The sequence below is a fragment of the Vitis vinifera genome, chromosome 7, assembly GCF_030704535.1.
Source record: "Vitis vinifera cultivar Pinot Noir 40024 chromosome 7, ASM3070453v1".
In the NCBI taxonomy this organism is placed as follows: Eukaryota; Viridiplantae; Streptophyta; class Magnoliopsida; order Vitales; family Vitaceae; genus Vitis; species Vitis vinifera.
Window position 1 is genome coordinate 944,225 of NC_081811.1, and position 21,720 is coordinate 965,944.

Genomic DNA, 21,720 nt, shown 5'->3' on the forward strand with positions numbered 1-21,720 from the left:
ACATTCACCGTCGGCAACTTTTCCGGCGAACTTTCCGGCGACGGTTTTTTTCTACACCGCAAGGACCGCCTGGAGGAGATCTCCAATTTTTCCCAAAGCACCGGAGCCAGAAAACCATCCACGCGCCGTCCATGCGCGTTTTTCCGGCCGGCGACTGCATCTCACGCGCCCGCGCGTGAGGGCGCGTGAGCCACTTTCCGGCGACGCGCTTCCTCCTCCAGGCTCGCCTGACGCCGACCAGCCACCCTTCTTACCTGTTTCTGCCATCCGAGCCCTGCACGTGCCTCTTTTGGGGTTCTTTTGCCTCCGCGGGCCCTCCGATCAGTTTTTCCGACGTCCTCCGGCTATTTTTTCTCAACTCCAATCCCTGCACGTGCCTTGGGAAGTGTTCTTCTACCTTTCCGGTCCATGACAAAATACGGAATGGCATCATCACAAGTATCCAGCGTCACGTCACCAGAATCAGGGGGCAGATCTGAAATTCCAAACCTTGGTGGCAGTGATTCCTCTCCTATTCTCATCACAGGACACAAATTAAATGGCCATAACTATTTACAGTGGTCACAATCTGTGTTGCTGTTCATTTGCGGTAAAGGAAAGGATGAGTACCTCACTGGAGAAGCAGCTATGCCAGAAACTACAGAACCGGGTTTCAGGAAGTGGAAGATTGAAAACAGCATGATCATGTCATGACTTATCAATTCCATGAACAATGACATAGGTGAAAATTTTTTGCTGTTTAGGACTGCAAAGGACATCTGGGATGCAGCCAAAGAAACTTACTCAAGTTCTGAAAATACTTCAGAACTTTTTCAGGTTGAATCAACCTTACATGACTTCCGCCAAGGAGAGCAGTCAGTTACTCAGTATTACAACACACTCACAAGGTATTGGCAGCAACTTGACTTATTCGAGACACACTCATGGAAATGTTCGGATGATGCAGCAACATACAGGAAAATTGTGGAACAAAAGAGACTGTTCAAGTTTTTCCTAGGACTAAACAGGGAATTGGATGATGTTAGAGGCCGAATCATGGACATTAAACCCCTTCCAAGTCTCAGGGAGGCTTTTTCAGAGGTTAGGCATGAAGAAAGTAGAAAGAAAGTGATGATGAGATCCAAAGAGCAACCTGCCCCAACATTGGATGCCTCTGCCCTTGCTGCTCGGTCATTTAATAGTAGTGGTGGAGATCGTCAGAAACAGGATAGGCCTTGGTGTGATTATTGTAAGAAACCAGGCCATTATAAGGAGGCTTGCTGGAAGCTTCATGGCAAACCGGCTGATTGGAAACCAAAGCCACGGTCTGACAGAGATAGCAGAGCACACGTGGCTGCCAACTCTGAGAGCACATCTGTTCCCGAGCCGAGTCCATTCAACAAAGAGCAGATGGAGATGCTACAGAAACTATTAAGCCAAGTTGGCAGTGGCAGTACTACCGGGATAGCCCTCACTGCTAATCGAGGAGGAATGAAGCCGTGGATAGTGGACATAGGTGCTTCTGATCACATGACAGGAGATGCTGCCATTCTTCAAAATTACAAGCCAAGTAATGGTCATTCATCCGTCCATATTGCTGATGGTTCAAAGTCAAAAATTGCCAGGACAGGTTCTATAAAACTTACTAAAGACTTATATCTTGACTCTGTCTTCCATGTTCCAAACTTGGATTGTAATCTTTTGTCCATTAGCAAATTGGCCCGTGATCTCCAATGTGTTACTAAATTCTATCCAAACTCGTGTGTTTTTCAGGACTTGAAATCGGGGAAGATGATTGGCAGTGCTGAACTGTGTTCCGGGCTCTACCTCCTCTCATGTGGCCAATTCTCAAACCAAGTCTCTCAAGCAAGTTGCGTACAGTCTCAGAGTATGTTAGAGTCTTTCAATTCTGTGTCAAATTCTAAGGTCAATAAAGATAGTGAGATTATAATGTTACACTATCGCCTTGGTCATCCTAGCTTTGTTTACCTTGCAAAATTGTTTCCCAAATTATTTATCAATAAAAATCCAGCATCTTATCACTGTGAAATTTGTCAGTTTGTAAAGCATACTCGAACAGTATATCCTCAAATCCCATACAAACCTTCTGTTTTCTCTCTAGTACATAGTGATGTGTGGGGTCCCTCTCGGATAAAAAATATTTCTGGCACTCGATGGTTTGTGACATTCGTTGATGATCATACACGGGTAACATGGGTTTTCCTTATGAAAGAAAAGTCAGAGGTCGGACACATTTTTCAAACTTTCAATCTTATGGTTCAAAATCAATTCAATTCCAAAATTCAAGTCCTCAAGTCAGATAATGCAAAGGAATACTTTACTAGTAGTCTCAGTACTTATCTTCAAAATCACGGCATTATCCACATAAGTTCTTGCGTTGACACCCCACAACAAAATGGGGTGGCTGAACGCAAGAATAGACATCTCTTGGAAGTTGCCCGGTGCCTTATGTTTTCCTCTAATGTTCCAAACTATTTTTGGGGGGAAGCTATTCTCACAGCTACCTATTTGATTAACCGTATGCCATCCAGGGTGCTTACCTTTCAATCCCCACGTCAACTTTTCTTAAAACAATTTCCTCACACCCATGCAGCCTCTTCTGATTTACCACTCAAAGTATTTGGTTGCACGGCATTCGTTCATGTGTATCCTCAAAATCGTAGCAAATTTGCTCCTCGAGCCAATAAGTGCATTTTCCTAGGGTATTCTCCAACCCAAAAAGGGTACAAATGCTATTCTCCAACCAACAAAAGATTTTACACCACCATGGACGTCTCTTTCTTTGAACATGTCTTCTTCTATCCCAAATCTCATGTTCAGGGGGAGAGCATGAATGAACATCAAGTTTGGGAGTCTCTTCTTGAGGGTGTACCTTCTTTTCACTCAGAGTCACCAAATCCTTCCCAATTTGCGCCCACTGAGTTGTCCACACCCATGCCGTCATCAGTCCAGCCAGCCCAGCACACAAATGTTCCTTCTCCCGTGACCATCCAGTCTCCCATGCCTATTCAACCTATAGCCCCACAACTTGCTAATGAGAACTTACAAGTTTATATCAGGAGGAGGAAAAGACAGGAATTAGAGCACGGATCACAGTCAACATGTGGCCAATATATTGACTCCAATTCAAGTCTTCCTGAAGAGAACATAGGTGAGGATAGGGCTGGAGAGGTGTTAATTCCCAGCATTGATGATTCTACTCTGTCGATTGCATTGAGGAAGGGTGTTAGGAGATGTACAGATCATCCAATTGGGAATTATGTTACGTATGAAGGGCTATCACCATCTTACAGAGCATTTGCTACTTCTCTTGATGATACTCAGGTTCCCAACACAATACAAGAGGCACTCAAAATTTCAGAATGGAAGAAGGCAGTACAAGATGAGATTGATGCACTTGAGAAGAATGGGACGTGGACTATCACAGATTTGCCGGTTGGGAAGAGGCCCGTGGGGTGCAAGTGGATTTTCACCATAAAATACAAAGCAGATGGATCAGTCGAGAGATTCAAGGCTCGTTTGGTAGCTAGAGGGTTTACACAATCCTATGGGATAGACTATCAGGAAACTTTTGCTCCTGTTGCAAAACCGAACACTATCAGGATTCTTCTCTCATTGGCTGTCAATCAAGATTGGTGCTTGCAACAACTGGACATAAAAAATGCGTTTCTAAATGGTGACCTAGAAGAGGAAGTCTACATGGAAATACCACCTGGTTTCGAAGAAAGTATGACAAAGAATCAGGTTTGCAAACTCCAAAAATCCTTGTACGGCCTTAAACAATCTCCCCGAGCTTGGTTTGATAGATTCACAAAAGCAGTCCTGAAGCTGGGTTACAAACAAGGTCAGGCTGATCATACTCTATTTGTCAAGAAGTCTCATGCCGGGAAAATGACCATATTGATAGTCTATGTCGATGATATTATTCTATCTGGGAATGATATGGAGGAATTACAGAAGTTGAAGAAGTATTTGTCAGAAGAGTTTGAAGTTAAAGACCTTGGAAATTTGAAATATTTCCTTGGTATGGAAGTGGCTAGATCAAGGAAGGGAATTGTAGTCTCTCAAAGAAAATACATACTCGATCTTCTTAAGGAGACCGGTATGCTTGGATGCAAACCAATTGATACTCCTATGGATAGTCAGAAGAAACTTGGTATCGAGAAAGAAAGTACATCGGTAGACAGGGGGAGATATCAGCGGCTTGTCGGGCGCTTGATTTATCTCTCACACACTCGGCCAGATATTGGCTTTGCAGTGAGTGCTGTAAGTCAATTCATGCACAGCCCCACTGAGGAACACATGGAAGCAGTCTACAGGATTCTTAGATATTTAAAAATGACACCAGGGAAAGGTCTATTCTTCAGAAAGACAGAGAACCGTGACATTGAAGTATACTCAGATGCGGATTGGGCAGGAAACATCATTGACAGGCGGTCCACTTCTGGATATTGTTCTTTTGTCTGGGGAAATCTTGTTACCTGGAGGAGTAAGAAGCAATCAGTTGTAGCCAGAAGTAGTGCAGAAGCTGAGTACAGAGCTCTTGCACAGGGAATCTGTGAAGGGATTTGGATAAAAAGGGTTCTTAGTGAACTGGGACAAACGAGTTCATCTCCAATTCTGATGATGTGTGATAATCAGGCAGCTATAAGCATAGCAAAGAACCCCGTGCATCATGACAGGACCAAGCATGTTGAGATTGACAGACACTTCATCACAGAGAAGGTGACTAGTGAGACGGTTAAATTGAACTATGTTCCTACCGAGCAACAAACCGCAGACATCCTCACCAAAGCTTTACCTAAGCCTAACTTCGAAGACTTAACTTGCAAGCTGGGATTATATGATATATATTCTCCAGCTTGAGGGGGAGTGTTGAAATTTGGCATTCAAAGTTAGGGTTCTTAATTTAGGAAAGTTGTTTTAGGAATAAAAAATGAGAGATCATTTAGGATGATTCAGTTTCCTAATTTTAGGAGAGAATCAAGCCAGATTGATATCTTCTTATTCAGTCATTTGTGTATATATATGTGTATGGGGTGTACCTAAAAAAATCAATAAAGGAATTCAGAAATTCTTCACAATTTAGTTGAGTTTGTTTTACCAAGTAACTTTTTCATCAGATCATGTCTGGAACTTGGTGGTTGCTTACTTGCTTTCAATGAAAAAGGCTTGTTTCTCTTCTTATATCTCAGAAAATTCTGAGAACCATCCTCTGCCTCTTCCCTCATAAGTATTTGTTCTAGCAAGAATATTTTTTGGGTAGATTTCCAACATTTAACACTAATTGCTCCAGATTGATCGTTCTGAAGTGCTCTGGCTTCAAATCATTTGAAAACATACTTTCTGTAAAGCATGTTATTTGGAAAAGTTTTAGGAGTCGAGTGTAGTGTCTTCTGATCCTAGTGGTGTTTTTATAGTTTCAAACAGGGAAGCTCATGGAGAAGCAAATTAATGCCATTTGGCTTCTTGCTTGTCCTATTTCTTCACTCTTCTAATTTGGAGACTCAAGCTGCGATCAATACTCAACTAGAGCTTATATTCAGCCGTTTCTATATGGCAAACTACTATCAGCTTCCCACAATTTGTGGTGAAATATTAGGCTGATAACCGTGCCATTCCTTTATGTTGTTTGTCCTTGACAAACCACATCAAATTCAGATCAGTTGTGAGTTCTTGTTTTGTGGTTGGCCATTCTGTCTGCCACCGTATAATTTCTAGAGTATAAGCAGATCCTCCTTACCTTACACTTGGTCACTTTTCTTAAAATCATTGTAATGGAGTCTGAGAGGGTGTAAAAAGAATATTTTGTGTCTTAACTTGATGTTCTCATTTTCTATATATTTTTGTTTCTCTTCAGGGCTGAACAAACTTATGAATACGCTCCTCCAGAGGCTTTTCTGAATGCCAGTTGGTACAAGGGGTTAACAAGCACAACACTGAAGTAGGTAGCTTTGAGTTTAATTAATATGAAAATTTAGTATTCTTGGTTCTCATTCAAGAACATATGCCTTTTATCTACTGACCCTAAAATGTATCATATGCATCTGCATGCCAAGCAACAGAACTTGCTTCTTAATTTGTTACATTCAATACTTCTATTTATGTTTAATTGACTAAATTTTTCCATTATTTGTTTTATTTGATAGGTATGATACATGGAGTGTGGGTGTTGTGTTCTTAGAGTTGATCTTAGGATCACCAAATGTTTTTCAGATAAATGCTTTGACACGTGCTCTTTTAGATCAGCATCTTAAGGGTTGGAATGAAGAATTAAAGGAACTTGCATATAAGTGAGTATCTCTTGGTTAATGATTATTTTTTAGTGATGCATCTATTACAACCTTCTAGTCATGTGCATACATAGCCTACCATCTTCTTGTTGTGGTTAAATACTGAAGTGCCAATTTAATGTCATACCCTCGCTTAACCACTCCTTCCTTTTTTTTTTCTTATTTATTTATTTTGTGATAATGGAGAACCCACATTGACAATGAGAAAAGTCAAATTATTAGACATGTTTTATACTCATTGGTTGATAATGGAAGATATGGTACCTAAGAGTTACCATGTAATGAATGATAGTATAAATAGTTGTTTTAATAAACAAAAAATTTTGGAAATGTTTAGACAATTCAACATAAACATGTTTGTGATTGTTCATATATACATACAGTGTGGGATCAAAAGGATTAAACTAAATATTCTATATGGGGAAGGCAAAGGATTAAATTGAATATTCTACAATAAAACTTTGATAAAGAAATGTCTGATAAATTAATAACCTTGGTTAAATAATAAAATCTTTTGGTCCCAACTTGGACCAATGCACTATTAATAACCTTGTTAAAGGCATAAAATAATAAATTTTTTAGAAATCCTTAAGGGCTCAAGGAAATATAAATTAATAATTGATGAAGTACATGAAAAAATAGCATACAAAAATTCATAATATAGTATTAAATAACTTCTTATAACTTCTATTTTTCTCAATTCAACTCTTTCTTAGAGCCATCACATACTTTAAATCTCTTTATTTTCTAGGGCATTACGTTTTGGCACAATGTCTCTTCCTTTTAGGACTCTTTCTATCTTATATAATTAATAACCTTTTCCTCTTTCCAAGAGTATCTTAGGCTTCTATGTATTAACTTTTGACCACATCTATTGTTTTATAAGCCATACATGTATCGGTACTATATGGTAGAAACATAATACTTTTTCTAAATTAATACATATTCATTTATTGATAAATCATGTTTTATTAATTTGAACTTTTCAAAATTCTAATACTCAATGTTTTCATATGATATGACATCGTTGAACTCTTTAAATCATACTATCTTTCATAAAATTGGTATATATCACTCTATAGTTCATACTTCCAATATATATGTGTGCACGCACACACACGCACACATGTATTTTTTCAATTCATTTTTCTCTACATGAGAAAACTTATGATATGAGACAATACACAGTACAGAAAAATAGGAAAATGATACACAATACGTTTTACAAGTTAATAACTATGTGTATAACCATGATTTTGAATTTTTTTTTTTCTAAATGAGTTAGTGGTACTTCCTGTGCATTGCACAGTCAAAGAACTAGAGATTGTGCTCTTTGTGCAGAATAAATAAATAATACATAAACCTTGAGCACTCTATGTACTGTTAAATTCCTCATGAAATGCAAAAGTAGGCCAGGAAAAAAGTTATGTGATTCTTTTCTGTCATCAGAAGGCCGTAGCCGCCGTACATTGAAGAAATGGAAGAATTTCTCTAAAAGCATCTTGTGCACTATGATGCAGCAACATGAATCATAGGGTCTAAAGTTTTGTGAAATATTTCCGGATATTTAGACCCTCATAAAATTATCTGATTTGATCAAGAAAGAATGTAACATAGTTGATGTAAAGCAAATTAATGTTATTTATTCTCTCTCTTCAGAGAGTTCTGGAATTGATGTGATTTTTGTTGTCCCAGACTAAGATCATTCATGGAAATGTGCATCTTAATCCCTGGGAGTTCCTCAAAACACCTTCATCTTGGGTTAACAAAGGGTCGAGTAAGCTTTCCATCTTTTGTTGCTAATATTATCCTGGATTTGTGTTAGCAAGAAAACAGCATATTGTTGGATATATGTTTCTGGCCTTTTTTTTTCTCTTTTCCCCTTTGCTATACCTTCTTTCAGCAATAAGGTAGTAAATGTGTTCTATAATTGGTTACAGATCAGTCAACTGACATTCTCAATTTTTCTCATGTGGAATTTCTTGTATTTTATTATCATCCTTGTCTGCAATTTGATTCCTACATTCTTTTTGTGTTTATCTTCCCTTGATAATCCATTTGGTTGCTGAGACTGGGGACAAGTGAAGAAAATTTGATATCTTGTCCTAACATTTTGTTCCAAATTTGTTCCTGTGGAGGTGGTCTTCTTTGTATGGATAACAATGAAGAGATGTATAGTTCTTCCTGATTGGTGTATGTTAGAGTGCATGATAGACATTGGAGGCCCAAATCCTATAAGCTTAAGTTTGAGTCTCTAAACCCAAAAGAGGTTGATTGTGATTGTTTGCCCACTGGTATGTGTGTCTCTCCAATTACGGGTATGGGCCTGCACATGAGAGTAGGTGTTAAAGAACATGATATATTTTGTGGACCCAAATCCTACAAGTTTAAGCTTTTAGGAAATTTGGTTGTTCAACAGTGTAGTTTGTATAATATCAATGAGGAGACGGTAAACAATTTACTTCTCTCGTACAACATTAAGAGTTATGGTCCTTTGCAGTGAGGTAGTCAGAAATTTGACCCCAGGGGTGGGGTTGGAGACCAATGTTTGACAGTGATAAAAAAACTTGAATTAATGATAAATATAATACCCAACCACTAATTGAATTAACTAATAACTTTAGTTTTTTAGTCACATTGGTAGCTTAATACGTTATCAGAGAGTTTATAAGTTCAAACCTCTCCTCTTGTTTATTTCCCTATTTGGGTCCATACACAAGTTCAAAAGAAGGCTGACCAATGCAGCAAGATGTTAGGGCTCAGCACTAGTTGACTTGATATACATTTTTGGTCCATCACTTAACGGGTTAAGGTTTTGGGTCAAATTTGTAGCTTAACTGGAAACATGGATGCTCTATAAATGCATGTATGGAATTGTACATGGTGCAAAATATATGCAGGATAAACAAGATTATAATTTTTGATTAGATAAGTATATAAATTCTGATAGTTTCCATATAATTCACTGGTCCAATACTCTTGGTGCTTCTATAGTTCTTCTGACTGATATAAATATTTTGGTAGTCTCTTTAAGATATAGATAGTGTTGAATATAATGTATTTATAGTGTATAATCTTTCCTTGTTAATATAGGTCACATGTATGGTAGTTAGGACTCCTAGCCTTGTATATATATATTTCTTAATTGTAAGTAGACATTACATAAATGAGAATTAAGGTTTTTCTTTTTTCTCTCTCTCTCTCAACATGGTATCAGAGCCAAGGGAGAAAACCTAATTCTTTCCAGTTTCCCGTGTCATCAACTCCGGGAAACCTTCTGGTGACCGTCTTTCATTCCGATCACCTTCCCCATCTCCCAATACTTTCCGGTCAGTCAGATCGTCGTCAGAAAACACTCACAGCCGGCAAACTTTTCCGGCGACGTCTTTTTCCGACACCGACCATACCAGAAGGAGCCCCTGGAGGAGATCTCCAACTTTTGTGAAGGCACCGGAACCAAAAGATCATCCATGCGCCGACCACGCGCAATTTTCCGGCCGGCGACTGCATCTCACTGGCCGGCGCGTGAGGACTTTCCCGGCCACGCGCCTCCTCCTCCAGCCTCGCCTGACGCCGACTAGCCTTCCTTCATCCCTGGTTCTGCCATCCGAGCCCTGCACGTACCTCTTTTGGGGTTTTTTGCCCCGCCGACCCTCCAAACAGTTTTTTCGGCGAGCTTCAGCTACTTTTTCTCCATCCTAATCCCTGCACGTGCCTAAGGAAGTGTTTTTCTACCTTTCCGGTGGTGCCACGCCGCGATCTGAAGCCGTCTCCCTTTCCAGTGGTGTCACGCCGCGATCTGCAGCCGTATTAGGGCTCTCTTCGGTCCAAATATACTTCATTCTCCAGATAAGTAGATATGACTATTAAAACTTTCATTTTTTCCTCTGTTATATCTGGATCTCCTATGATTACTTCGGAGAAATTGGTTGGCAGTGACAATTATCTTTCCTGGTCTGCCTCTGTTGAACTTTGGTTTATGGGTCAAGGATATGAGGATCACTTGATTACACAGGAGGCAGATATCCCTGAGGTTGACCGCGTACAGTGGAGGAAGATAGATGCACAGTTATGTAGTGTATTATGGCAATCGGTTGATCCCAAGATTCTTCTTCATCTTCGGGCCTACAAAACTTGTTTTAAATTTTGGACTCAGGCCAAAGGATTATACACGAATGATATCCAGCGTCTTTATAAGGTGGCTTCTGCTATTGTCCATATCAGCCAACAGGACTTGGATCTATCTACTTATATTGGCCAGATTGCCTCTCTTAAGGAGGAGTTCTTGACTGTGATGCCTCTTACTCCTGATGTTGGGGCTCAACAAACACAGCTTGACAAGTTCTTCATGGTTCTTACTCTTATTGGCCTCCGTCCGAATCTTGAGCCTGTCCGCGATCAGATTCTTGGTAGTTCATCAGTTCCGTCCTTGGATGATGTGTTTGCTCGCCTCCTCCGTATCTCCTCCACTCAGACTTTGTCATTTGATAGCATTTCAGATTCTTCTGTGTTAGTTTCTTAAACTAGCTCTCGAGGAGGCCGTAGTGGTACCCGAGGTAGAGGTCAACGTCCTCATTGCACCTATTGCAATAAACTTGGCCACACTCGCGATCGTTGCTATCAGTTACATGGACGACCTCCTCGCACTGCCCATGTGGCCCAGTCCTCTGATTCTCCGCTGCCTCAGCCTCCGAGCTCTTCCGCATCTCAGGCTCTTGTTGCCTCTGTTGCCCAGCCTGGTAATGCCTCTGCCTGCCTTACTCACACATCTTCTCTTGGACCCTGGATTCTAGATTCTGGAGCTTCTGATCACATATCTGGTAATAAGGATCTTTTCTCCTCTATTACTACTACCTCTGCTTTACCTACTGTTACCTTAGCTAATGGTTCTCAAACTGTGGCTAAAGGTATTGGTTTGACCCTTCCTCTGCCTTCTCTACCTCTCACTTCTCTCCTTTATACTCCTGAATGTCCTTTTAATCTTATTTCCATCAGCAAAATCACTCGTACTCTTAATTGCTCTATTACCTTTTCTGATAAATTTGTGACCTTGCAGGACCGGAGTACGGGGAAGACGATTGGCATAGGACGTGAGTCTCAAGGCCTCTATCACCTCACCTCGGATTCATCTCCTGCAGTTTGCATTTCCACTGATGCTCCTCTCCTCATTCACAATCGTCTGGGCCACCCTAGTCTCTCCAAGTTCCAGAAGATGGTCCCTTGTTTTTCCACTTTGTCGTCGCTTCCGTGTGAGTCATGTTAGCGTGGGAAACATACTCGTGTCTCGTTCCCAAAGCGTTTGAATAATCGGGCAAAGTCTCCTTTTGAGCTTGTCCACACTGATGTTTGGGGTCCTTGTTGGACTGCGTCTACTTTAGGATTTCAGTATTTTGTCACTTTCATTGATGACTATTCTCGATGTACTTGGTTATTTTTAATGAAAAATCAAGCTGAGTCATTCTCTATTTTCCAGAAATTTTATGCTGAAATCCAAACCCAGTTCAATATTTCTATTCGTGTGTTACGCAGTGACAATGCCAGGGAATATTTTTTAGCCCCATTTACTTCGTTTATGTCTCATCATGGGATTCTTCATCAGTCTTATTGTGCTCATACTCCTCAACAAAATGGGGTAGCTGAACGCAAGAATTGACATCTTGTTGAGACAGCTTGTACTATCCTCCTCCATAGTAATGTTCCTTTCCGTTTTTGGGGGGACGCTGTTCTTACCGCTTGTTATTTGATTAATCGTATGCCTTCCTCTGTCTTACACGATCAGATTCCTCACTCCCTTCTCTTCCCTGACCAACCACTTTATTTCCTTCCTTCTCGTGTCTTTGGTTGTACTTGCTTTGTTCATATTCTCACTCCTGGACAGGACAAGCTTTCCGCCAAAGCCATGAAGTGCCTCTTCTTGGGATATTCCAGACTTCAGAAGGGTTATCGTTGTTATTCCCTTGAGACTCATCGATACTTTATCTCCGCTGATGTCACCTTCTTTGAGGACTCACCATTCTTTTCCACCACTTCTGAGTCTTTTCCTGTTTCTGAAGTCTTGCCCATTCCCATTGTCTCCCCACCTGATGCTATGCCTCCTCGACCACTTCAGGTTTATCATCGTCGCCCTCGTGTTGTTGCTCCTCTCCCTTTTGCTGAGGCACCTGCTGACTCACTTCCTATCCCTTCGGCTTCACCTGCCCCGGCTCTGCTTTCTCCTAATGACTTACCCATTGCTGTTCGGAAAGGTACTCGCTCTACTCGTAATCCTCATCCTATTTACAATTTTTTGAGTTATCATCGATTATCTTCACCCTATTCTGCTTTTGTTTCTGCTATATCCTCTGTTTCTCTTCCAAAGAGCACCCATGAAGCTCTTTCCCATCCAGGCTGGCGACAGGCAATGGTGGATGAAATGGCTGCTCTGCACTCTAATGGCACTTGGGATCTTGTTGTTTTACCCTCTGGTAAATCTACCGTTGGCTGTCGTTGGGTCTACGCAGTTAAGGTTGGTCCTGATGGTCAAGTTGATATCCTTAAGGCCCGCTTAGTTGCTAAAGGTTATACTCAGGTTTATGGTTCTGATTATGGTGACACATTCTCCCCTGTTGCCAAGATTGCTTCTGTCCGTCTGCTTCTCTCCATGGCTGCTATGTGTTCTTGGCCTTTTTATTAGTTGGATATTAAAAATGTCTTCCTTCATGGTGATCTTGCCGAGGAAGTTTATATGGAGCAACCTCCTAGTTTTGTTGCTCAGGGGGAGTCTGGTTTAGTGTGCAGGTTACGCCGTTCTCTATATGGCTTGAAACAATCTCCTCGAGCATGGTTTGGCCGTTTTAGTTCTGTTGTTCAAGAGTTTGGCATGCTTCGCAGTACAGCAGACCATTCAGTTTTCTATCATCATAACTCCTTGGGGCAGTGTATTTATCTGGTTGTTTATGTGGACGACATCGTCATTACAGGCAGTGATCAGGATGGTATTCAGAAACTAAAGCAACATCTTTTTACCCACTTTCAGACCAAAGACTTGGGGAAACTCAAGTATTTCTTGGGAATTGAGATAGTTCAATCCAGTTCTGGTGTGGTCCTTTCCCAAAGGAAGTATGCTTTAGACATCCTGGAAGAAACCGGTATGTTAGACTGTAAACCGGTAGACACACCTATGGATCCGAATGTCAAACTTGTACCAGGACAGGGGGAGCCTTTAGGAGACCCCGGGAGATATCGACGGCTCGTAGGTAAGTTGAACTATCTCACCATTACTCGTCCAGACATTTCTTTTCCTGTGAGTGTTGTTAGTCAATTCCTACAGTCACCATGTGATAGCCATTGGGATGCCGTAATCCGCATTCTTCGATATATCAAAAGTACACCAGGCCAAGGTGTGTTGTACGAGAACAGAGGTCATACTCAGGTTGTTGGTTACACAGATGCAGATTGGGCTGGCTCACCCACAGATAGACGTTCCACTTCCGGGTACTGTGTTTTTATTGGAGGTAATCTAATATCTTGGAAGAGTAAGAAACAAGATGTAGTGGCCAGTTATAGTGCTGAAGCCGAGTATCGAGCTATGGCTTTGGCAACATGTGAACTCATATGGTTAAGAGATCTTCTTCGAGAGTTGAGATTTGGAAAGGATGAACAGATGAAACTCATTTGTGATAACCAGGCCGCATTACATATTGCATTCAATCCAGTCTTTCATGAAAGGACCAAGCATATTGAAGTTGACTGTCATTTCATTAGAGAGAAGATCGCATCAGGATGTGTTGCTACAAGTTTTGTTAATTCAAATGATCAACTAGCAGACATCTTCACTAAATCTCTCAGAGGTCCTAGGATTAAATATATTTGTAACAAGCTTGGTGCATATGACGTATATGCTCCAGCTTGAGAGGGAGTGTTGAATATAATGTATTTATAGTGTATAATCTTTCCTTGTTAATATAGGTCACATGTATGGTAGTTAGGACTCCTAGCCTTGTATATATATATTTTTCAATTGTAAGTAGACATTACAAAAATGAGAATTAAGGTTTTTCTTCTTTCTCTCTCTCTCTCTCAACAGATAGAAAATTACTTTTGAGTCTCTACAAGAACTATGTGCTTGGACGGAAAGCGTAGAATTGATTTGATAAAGGAAATGGTGTAACATGTGAGGTTGTAAGGCAGAGAAGATATTAAAAGAAAAAAACATGAGGGTATTTCTGGAAGAAGTTGAAATTGAAATAGGGTGTTATTTCAGGTCCTGCTTTGTATAATTACTATTTTATGTTATTTCATTCTTTTTAGCACAGAAGTAAGAAAGGGTAATGTATTGTATTTTCAGGTCCTGCTTTGTATAATTACCATTTTATGTTATTTCATTCTTTTTACCACAAAAGTAAGAAAGGGTTGTGTATGGTTTTTTACATGCCCTGATGAGACATCAAGCATACATAAATTGGATCCTTGCTTGATAATAGCGGTAGATGCTTTAGATTTAGGGAATGAAATAAGATTCAGGATATCAAGAAATATATTTTGGCTGGTTACTTGGTCCATTTGAGCATGCTTATACACATTTAATTAACTGACTTTGCTAGTCCTGATCTTGTGTCAATGAGCTCATTCTGCTGCATATTGAGCCCTTGCAATTTTAATAACTGACATGTCTGTTACTCCCATGCATGAATAAAATTTTCCATACTGTAAAATAGTGTGTTACATGGTATGTTGGGCTGTAGTATCATCTGTATCAATAGAAGCATAATGTGTAGATTTCCTGACGTTTTTGATATACAAACTAATAGATAGTATCACTCTGATCAACATATTCTGATTACCGAGTGTCAGGCAGTTAAATTCAAAATGTTTAATTACTCATACTTAAAGGTGTTTGAACATATTTGTTGCAAACCATTGCATTTTTTGAACTCTTTATCTTCTTTCAAAGAACACAATTTTTGTGTAGAAATACAGGTCTTCATATATGCTAATGGTATTTCATCTCTTGCAATATAGGGTGGAGTTTCACCTGCATCGTGGAAATGCTCAGAAGAGTTTTTTTCCCATCAAATAAAGAGTAGAGATCCTCTGAAATTAGGGTTAGTATCTAAAATCTTGCATTCTGTCTTAATCAAGTTACTTGCTATATATTATTTTGTGTTTTTCCTCAAAGGGATTGTTATACTCACTAAATGCTTGCCTTTTTCATGTCTATAGGTTTCCAAATGTGTGGGCACTGCGGTTAGTGCGTCAACTATTGCTCTGGGATCCAGTAAGTTTTGATATTTGCAATTTTTACAATGAAGTACCATGTTGCTTTTTGTAATTACCATGTGGCTTTTTGCTTTTGGTATTCAATGCGTTTAGCTTTCATTTATGGGAGGATTCCTCATCCTTCGATTGTACATCTTAATTCCTATTTCAATGTAGTTGTTTCTTATAAAAAAAAAGAAAAATTTTTTACAATGAAGTACAAAATGTGTAGGTTGTTTTTATTTTTTATTCATCTAGAACAAGATATTTTAACTGGTTATTATTTTTCAAAAGCTTTGTATAAGGATTTTAATGGAAACATAGATTACCCCTTGGATTCTCCCAGTAGATGATTTATTCATCTAAAGTTCAATCTATTAAAGGCAATAAATAGTTGTTTTGTGGTGCTCATATATTCTTGAACTGTTCATTAACTGCTGGTATTTGAATGTAATATGTCTAATTAAAACAGCCCCATTATAGTAGATTGGGATGGTCACTAGGATGGGGGTTATTGGATTGCCACAGTTTTAAGTTTTGCCTATAATTTGTTTTAGCTTCCATTTTACGTGACAACCTTATTTATAATAATGTGCTTTATGCATGATGTCTAAACATGCATGCTCTCCTAAATTCTTCTGACAAATCTTGTTTTTGAATCCATTGCTTTTTTCATTAATGAATATAATTTGATACATATCAAACCATGATGCTGGTTCAATGCATGTATAATGTAGGATGAACGGTTGAGTGTTGATGATGCATTGCAGCATCCTTATTTTCAACACCCTCCCAAAAGATGAGCTCATGAGAAGAATACACATCTATCCAACTCTGCACTTGTTGAGTTTTTTGTGCACAAAAGGTACGTGTTTCACTATTATCTGGTATTAAAGACGCATGTAAGACATGTATTACCATTGATAACATTAGATTTTCCTCCTTTCATTGACTAAGTTCTACGTTTCACCCCTTGTTCTGTTGCTTCAAATTGATATCATTACACCATGAAGAAATTAAGAGACCAAGAGTAAGAAGCTTCACATTAGGAAATCTTTTGGAAAACTGGAAGCAAAAGTTTTAATTTCTAGTTAAGTGCACACTGCTGAATCCCAGCCTCAAATAGAACCGCTAGACACTCTTGCATTATGAATAGAACTTGTGCAGAATTTGATGACAAACGTCATCCAAGCTGATTACTGTGTTGGGCAAAACATCTTTGGGGGAATATTTCATGCCAAAACATCCATATTTTCCGTTCCATATAAAAACAACATTCAGATATATCACAAGCCATTCTTTTTGTACTGACATGCACAATCCAACTGTATATTTGGTTCTGTTTGAATATACGTACCCATGTCAATCCTTCTAATTCTCATTCTGTTGCTTCCAAAACCTTGTTCTTGTACTGGAAAATGTTCATCTTTTTATCTCATTTGAGAGGTGAAATTAAGTACTCATTTATTGTTCGAGCTCTTCTATTTTACACTAGAAAATACCATAAATTCTAACTGAAGAATGTATGAAAATCCTTACAAGCTGTTACAGAGCCTTTTTATTTTCCCTGAAATTTTTTGCATCCTTATCTTTGATATTTGTTTATAATACAGAGCATCACTAGTTCCCGAAACCTCTGGACTTCAAAGTGCATGCTTACAGAGACCAGTATTGAACTGGAAGAGTAGCAGCTATTTACCGATATTAAAACAGATCCTGGCTCTCCCCATTCAGGGAGTCTCCCCTGGCTTCCACGGAAGTACTGGACTCACCCGTTGAACGGGGTCTCACTTTCTGCACCCACTCTGCAGAAAATCATGATTTTCATGCTGCAAACCAGATAAATGTATCAAGTGGCATAATGGTGGCAATCCAGTGATGGAGCAGTGGCGTAGATTCTGTTTCAGTGACAAATTGTGGGCATAAACAATTGAATACAGGCTTGTGTTCCGGAAGATGTTCTCAATTTGTATGTTTTGTGCTCAGCCGTCGACTACATTTGTATATCGATTTTCTATGTTGTCACTCAGTACATTAGATGATACCTGAGCAATGTTTCATTGAGGTGCAGTGCAGTGCCGTGCCAGTAAAATAAAGCAAAGAAAAAAATCTTAAAGTGCTTCTACCATCATCTCAATTGTCCTCTTGGAAATTATTTTGATATCAGTGGAACCACAATGACTGACAAGTTATCAGTGCTGCCCTTCTCAAAAGCAATATCTACAATGCAGTCAGCCAATGACGATGAAGATGAGAGACCCGATTTTTGATGGCCTATAAAGTCACAAATGTCATCAGGGGTCAAGCTTTCGAATATCCCATCAGATGCAACTACCAGGTAACTGTCATTGGCTGTTAGGGCCCTCCAACCTGTTAATTCCGGTGTAGATATCACTCCGTGTCTGAAAAAAGCATACAAAAGTTTGGAGGAATCAGAAAAGTTGGCAACACAAAAAGTCAAGCGAAAGATGCCATTTCTGTCGCTTGAATCAAAGCTCAATTGAGTTTGCACTTGCCAGTAACTAAAAAAATCCAATTAAATCAAGCATTTTTAAGGCTGGTTTTATTGAATTCGGTTTAGATGATTGGTTGAATACAAACCCTATTAAGGTCTTTTGAGTCCAATTAATTTTTAAAACTCAACTGAGTTTGAAGTCGTTCAATTCTTTCATCCAAAATATAAAGAATACATCTAAAATCAATATGATCAATGCCCTAATAACAATGAATTACTTTAGTGGTGTACCCATAATATCAAAACTCATCCAAATCCCGAAAGAAAGTGTGAACATATTAATTTGGTTTCATTCTTAAATTGTAGACTAAGAGTGCGTTTGGAAGTGATTCTAGAAAGTATTTTTAGCATATTTAACACTTGAATAATAAAAATTTTCAAATATTAAAAATACTAACAACGCTTCTACCAAATGGAAATCAATTTTCATATTTCTCAAATCAAGCCGACCTTCATGGTTGGGTTGAATCGTTTCCACCCATTATTGGAAATGAAGAAGCCTAAAACAAATGAAAAAAGAGCAAGAAACAGAATTTGTCTAGGTTAAGAAACAGACCTTTTTAAGTAAACATCACCAATTGATCGAGACATTGCAAGAATACCATTGACGCGAGGCACCCCCCAAACAATAATAGAACCACCGGATGCTTCAATTCGGGCTCTTTCATCTTCTCTATCCGGATGATGATCCCTTGTCAGTTCTTGAGCTGAAAAATATATCCTACCTGTTCTTTGAGGTAACATGCATGCAGTCAGCTTGCACCAAACAAGAAAATGCATGCTGATAATGTAATCAAACCCGATAACTGAACCCAGTTAGTCAATTTTAATTAGATTGAAACTAAATTAAACCCAATTATTTATTGACACAAGCGACTGCAACTTAACATTGGTTTGGTTTGATTTAGTTCGATTGATTTTGTTTGACTCAAAATTAAACTCGTACATTTTCTTTGCATATTGCCATGAAACCTAAATAGGTAGTGTGATAACGGGCCTATATCGGGTTAACCTCAAAATTTAAAATTTTTGAAAATATCAATTAGAATATGTTTGACAATATTTTATTAAAAGTGTTTTTGAAAGAATCATCTATCACGTGTTTTCTAATATTTCTTTAGGAAGCATTACAAGTGATTTTTTAACTTTTCTATATGCACACTACCAAAGGAACTCTTAAGTTCGTTTGACTGTGTTTAGGAATCATACGAACATTTCTAAAGAAAACACTTCCATTCTAAACACTCCTAATGTCATATGCAGTCTTAATTTTGTTCAACTTGGTTTGATTAGATTTTTCTGTGTTCATTGATTTATCAGCTGTTTTGCCCACCCTAACCTTTGGAACATGTAATTTAGCATTAAACTAAATAAAGAATTAACATAAGCCTAAGCAACAGAGAGAGAAACTGGACCTTGAGTCACTTGGTGAGATTTGCTCTTCTTTTCTGAGCATAGAAGGGCCTTTGAGTCACCAACATTCCCAACCAAAATTTGACCATCTATGATAACAACAACAGTGGCTGTGGATCCTGCATGAAGATTGCTTTGAACAGCTTCCTGAAAGTAGAGAGAAAACCAGATGGGTCATAAGGAAAATTACCTCAAAAACGTAATGAAACAAAGGTACACTTGCCTCAGAAAATTTTAGGTCAATTTCATGAATTGTCCTCAACAATGCCTCCCTCAAAATCTTCATTTGTAGTGATTCATCCCCTTCTTTTGATTGAAGATCTGTGTCTTGTTCTTTATTGAATGCTATCATTTTCTTATAGATGTTGAAGATGGTGTGCAGAAGAAAATAATCCATGAAAAGCTTGGAGGCCATATCACTGGCCTCCTCACCACCATGGCCATCAAACACTCCCACCACACCAACCCTCATCTCCCTGGGCTCTCTTTTGCCTTCATCTGTGTCAAGGCCATGTTTATCCAAATATTATTTAAAAATAAAATTTATTTATTTTGTTTTATTTTTAATAATTTTTATGTTTGTATAATTAATTTTTAAAATAAACCCTAAAAAATAGGTGAAATAGAACAAATTTTTTAAAAGAATGTTTTCCATAAAAAAAAATTAGTAAAAATATTTTTTGAGTTTGAAAAACAATTCTTTCACAAAACAAAATCTATTTTTGAACTCAATCCTAAAAACCAAATTTCTTAACTTATTTTTGAACTCAAATTTGTTTTCAAAAAACAATCTATTTTTAAAATAAATTCCAAAAAATATATATATCAAATATATTTTTTTCAAAATCAGAAATTGTTTTCAACCAAAATTACCAAATGGAGACAAATGGACACTCTACATTTGGGTTTCAAGGAGAACAGTGAAAGGAAAAAGTAGGGTAAGTGAAGAAAATTGCTTTCAAATGAATCTGTTTTTTTCACAAGCTATTTTTGGCATTTTTCCTCTCCTTTCCCTCGTTTTCCCGAGATCCAAACAAAAGCCTAAAAGAAAATGCATCCTGTGCCGGGAATGAGATTCCAGTTTTCTTCAAGACAAACCTCAATTACAACAGAATAGAAAAATAGATGAACAAGATTGAGATTATACCAAGCAAGGGTATCTTCATATCAAGATCGCATGATATTCGATCCTCCTGATATTCTCTCCATCCCCGGATTGTTGCAAACTGGCAATTCAGCGTCTGGTTGTGAATTGGTTTCCAGTCAGGGCATTCCGGCGAGCGGAAAACTGCAGCTGCCCCACCTTCATCGTAAACCATCATACATGATACACTGACTCCATTGGAAGATGGAATTCTACATACGAAAAGCCCTAACAGCAGTGACACGATCTTAAATTCATTCATGGATAAATTGTTGATCAAACCCTAGGTCTATAAAAGAAAATAGAAAGGAAAAGAAAACGAAGCACAGCAAAGCCCTAACGGTCTAGAGAAGCAAAACTTGAAAAACCGGTTGCTGAGAAAGGGCGGAAAAGAAAAGGGATCAAAATCTTGAATATTCGATTTCAAAGATGAAAACCTCCACTTCACATGACCGTAACATTAAATCGACTTAGAAGACTGCGAGTTATGCGGACTAAACAAAGGTGCTGAATGATTTCAGCGTGTAACAGCCGACCCGAGATCTTAAATTTCTTTTATTTTCCTCCTGGTCCTGAGCTACCAAACAGAAGATTAGAAGAAACCACCCCCCAGAGATGATTCAGTGTAATCCGATCCCGGAAAGTATCGTAATTGCTGAGAAAACCAAGGAAAGAAAATGAAATTTTCAAGCTTCTCGTACACATTATCTTGGTTTCCGTACAACACGAGGCAGTTGGAAGTTGGGAGACCAGGGTTTTAATTTTCCTGGGTGCCAAACAATCATCAACCCAAGATTCCGAAATTTGGCTTCTTTTCTTAACCCTAACAAAATTTTCTCCTCAACCGCAAAGAAACAAACAAATACTCATAATTCAAATGCCATTCACATAAAATAAATTTTAAGAAACAAAACTAATATACCAAAAAAAAAAACCCCTAATTTCATATTGAAATTTAGACACTCCTACTACAGTTTGTTATTTATAAAAACAAGAAAGAAAAAAAATTAGAAACCCTACCCTAGCCACTGCTCAAAGGATCTCTCATCACTGTAATACAGGGACGACCTGAAAATTTGTAGACATTTTACCCCAATTGTCGATGAAAAAAACATACT

At 38.6% G+C, this 21,720-nt stretch overlaps 2 protein-coding genes across 5 annotated transcripts in view; one reads left to right on the forward strand and one right to left on the reverse strand.

The window, feature by feature from the left end:
• Positions 1 to 17,661, forward strand: part of LOC100263200 (uncharacterized) — a 40,701-nt gene extending 23,040 nt beyond the window's left edge. The window contains exons 15-21 of one of the 3 annotated variants that reach the window (XM_059737805.1): positions 5,861 to 5,944; positions 6,150 to 6,293; positions 7,989 to 8,070; positions 15,294 to 15,376; positions 15,495 to 15,549; positions 16,268 to 16,395; positions 17,144 to 17,661. In XM_059737805.1, the coding sequence (XP_059593788.1) occupies positions 5,861 to 5,944; positions 6,150 to 6,293; positions 7,989 to 8,070; positions 15,294 to 15,376; positions 15,495 to 15,549; positions 16,268 to 16,333 (514 nt within the window). In that variant the 3' untranslated portion in view covers positions 16,334 to 16,395; positions 17,144 to 17,661. Of the gene's footprint in view, positions 1 to 5,860; positions 5,945 to 6,149; positions 6,294 to 7,988; positions 8,071 to 15,293; positions 15,377 to 15,494; positions 15,550 to 16,267; positions 16,396 to 17,143 lie in introns of those variants that run through there. The other 2 variants (XM_059737806.1, XM_059737807.1) reach the window with 2 other exon arrangements.
• LOC100240942 (probable protein phosphatase 2C 51) lies at positions 17,015 to 21,536 on the reverse strand. 2 transcript variants are annotated; one of them, XM_010647816.3, is made up of 5 exons: positions 20,606 to 21,536; positions 19,682 to 19,956; positions 19,461 to 19,605; positions 18,602 to 18,770; positions 17,015 to 17,932 (listed from the first exon to the last, which is right to left on the reverse strand). In XM_010647816.3, exons 1-5 carry the CDS (start codon positions 20,862 to 20,864, stop codon positions 17,683 to 17,685), a joined length of 1,098 nt encoding a protein of 365 aa, XP_010646118.1. In that variant the 5' UTR covers positions 20,865 to 21,536; the 3' UTR covers positions 17,015 to 17,682. The 2 variants fall into 2 exon arrangements, with proteins under 2 accessions (XP_010646118.1, XP_010646119.1); XM_010647817.3 differs by having other exon boundaries at positions 19,682 to 19,950; positions 20,606 to 21,459.
• Between the last annotated feature and the right edge of the window lie 184 nt (positions 21,537 to 21,720).

Bases quoted from the DNA above. Each gene is read 5' to 3' on its own strand.
- LOC100240942 (XM_010647816.3), bottom strand. From the start codon at position 20,864: ATGAATGAATTTAAGATCGTGTCACTGCTGTTAGGGCTTTTCGTATGT. The intron at 19,957-20,605 runs GTATAATCTCAA...GCCTTGACACAG, and splicing joins TATGAAGATACCCTTGCTTG to ATGAAGGCAAAAGAGAGCCC. The intron at 19,606-19,681 runs GCAAGTGTACCT...CTCTACTTTCAG, and splicing joins TTGACCTAAAATTTTCTGAG to GAAGCTGTTCAAAGCAATCT.